The sequence below is a fragment of the Rhagoletis zephyria genome, unplaced genomic scaffold (assembly GCF_001687245.7).
Source record: "Rhagoletis zephyria isolate East Lansing unplaced genomic scaffold, Rhagoletis_zephyria_1.1 Rzeph_scaffold_25413, whole genome shotgun sequence".
NCBI lineage: Eukaryota > Metazoa > Arthropoda > Insecta > Diptera > Tephritidae > Rhagoletis > Rhagoletis zephyria.
This window is the reverse complement of record NW_016182471.1, coordinates 4163-5890: the sequence shown is the minus strand read 5'-3', so window position 1 is coordinate 5890 and position 1728 is coordinate 4163. Positions and strand designations below refer to the sequence as shown.

Below are 1728 nucleotides of genomic sequence, written 5' to 3'. Positions count from 1 at the left end.
TCTGTTAATGAGCCTGGCGCGGTTTCGTAGGGCGTAGATTGTTGAGTTGTTAGTTCTGACTGAGCCAAGTTTTTACTACACTCCAGTACCTGCAACATTGCGGAATGAGAAGAGGCGTTAATAAATTTTAAGGAATTCTTATGTACGCAATGTAGCGAAAAATATTGCAATGATGATAAGGCATAACCTGCTTTGAAAATTTTCCATTTTAACAATATGAACTTTAAAACCCAATCTAAGAGTTTGGGAGTTTAAAAAATTTCTTAAAACAAATGTTTCTTTTAACCAGAAATACACGCTAGCGAATTATGGACAAGGCAAGTGTGAACAAGCCATAAGTATTTGGCGCTAAGTATAAAAAATGCAGGGACCTATAGTTTTCGGCGTTTCTGAGCTGCAAAGTTTTTATGAAAAGCTTTTTTATGACAGAAAATTATGCGGGGGTTAGCCTTTGCCGGCAATCGCTTTAGAAAAAACTTTTTGTCCTCGGGCAAGGAAACGAACCTGGGCCCTGCCATATGTTATGTAGTACGCACTTGTTATCGAAACCAATCCTTGAGTATAAAGAAGTACTAGCGTTAAAAATATTATTAGTGGCCATTACGCCAAACCATTACATAATAATATATACTTTAATTTAATTGATCGGCTTCGAGACGTTCATTTAAAGATTTTTTTTTTTGAAATTGAAGGGACTGCTTTCAACTATCCCCTACTGCGTTATAAATTTCTTAAATTAAAGGCGCTACTTACACTCAACTCCCGGTCAAGACGATTAATCTCAATCTGTTGTTCGTGTATGGTCTTTTGTGCGGATCCCAACTCTCGTTCAAGTTGAGAATTCTGCGTATGTAATCTGTTGTTCGCTTCTAGCTCACGGTTCAACCGTTTCAATATTTCATCGTTGTTTTTTTCTGTAGCCAACTTCGCCTCTTGGGTCGACTTCGAAGAACTTATCGAATCATCTAGCTCATTACGTACTTCACGCAATTCCATTGTAAGGCGCGAGCGAGAATCTTTCTCATGTCTCAACTTCGAACGCATCTCTGCTAATTTTTGTTCGTATGTTTCACTTAATTGCATTTTATTTTGCTCGAATCCTTTTTTATCGGCAATGGCTTGATCTTTGATTTGTCGTAACATTTCCTTGTAGTTTTCCATTTTTTCTTGTAGATGCTTACATTCTTCTGTCTTAGCAGTCAATTCAGCCTCGCGCGCATCCAGCTTGCGCACAATGTTTGACAATTCGTGTTTTTTCTCTGAAATCAATTTCTCATAACGCTGGTCGGATGCAATCTTAGCTTCTTCATACTTTTGGCGGTTTACACGTAAAAGCTCGGTTATAGTTGCTTCCTTTTTCTCCCACATTTCTTCTTCTACTTTAACGGAACTCTGTAGAGTTTTTATTTGAGTTTTGCAAGCTGCCAATTCCATTGTTTTCTCCTTGATTATATTCTTCATTTTGTTTATTTCTTCTTTTGCATCTTGCAATATTTTAGATTGTGTATCCGACTTCTTAGCTGTTTGCTCGGCGCGCAATAGCTGTTGCTTGAGTTTATTGATTTCTTCAAGACGCTCCTTGAGATTTGCTTGCAAATCTTTTATTTTTGTGTTCAAACGACTGAAACGGGTGTCATCGGCAACACCTTCTGCATCGGCACTTTGCTTTGCCATATGCACGAAACTATAACCTATGAAGGGAAGATCCTTGCCGCTAAATTCATTTGA

At 38.0% G+C, this 1728-nt stretch overlaps 1 protein-coding gene across 1 annotated transcript; it reads right to left on the bottom strand.

Moving 5' to 3' along the window:
• Positions 1–13: 13 nt before the first annotated feature.
• Positions 14–1722, bottom strand: LOC108382145 (synaptonemal complex protein 1-like; the record flags this gene model as incomplete). The annotated part of the gene is made up of 2 exons (XM_017638542.1): positions 754–1722; positions 14–89 (listed from the first exon to the last, which is right to left on the bottom strand). Coding segments are annotated over exons 1-2 (997 nt in total), but the record flags the coding sequence as incomplete, so codon positions are not given.
• Positions 1723–1728: the final 6 nt, after the last annotated feature.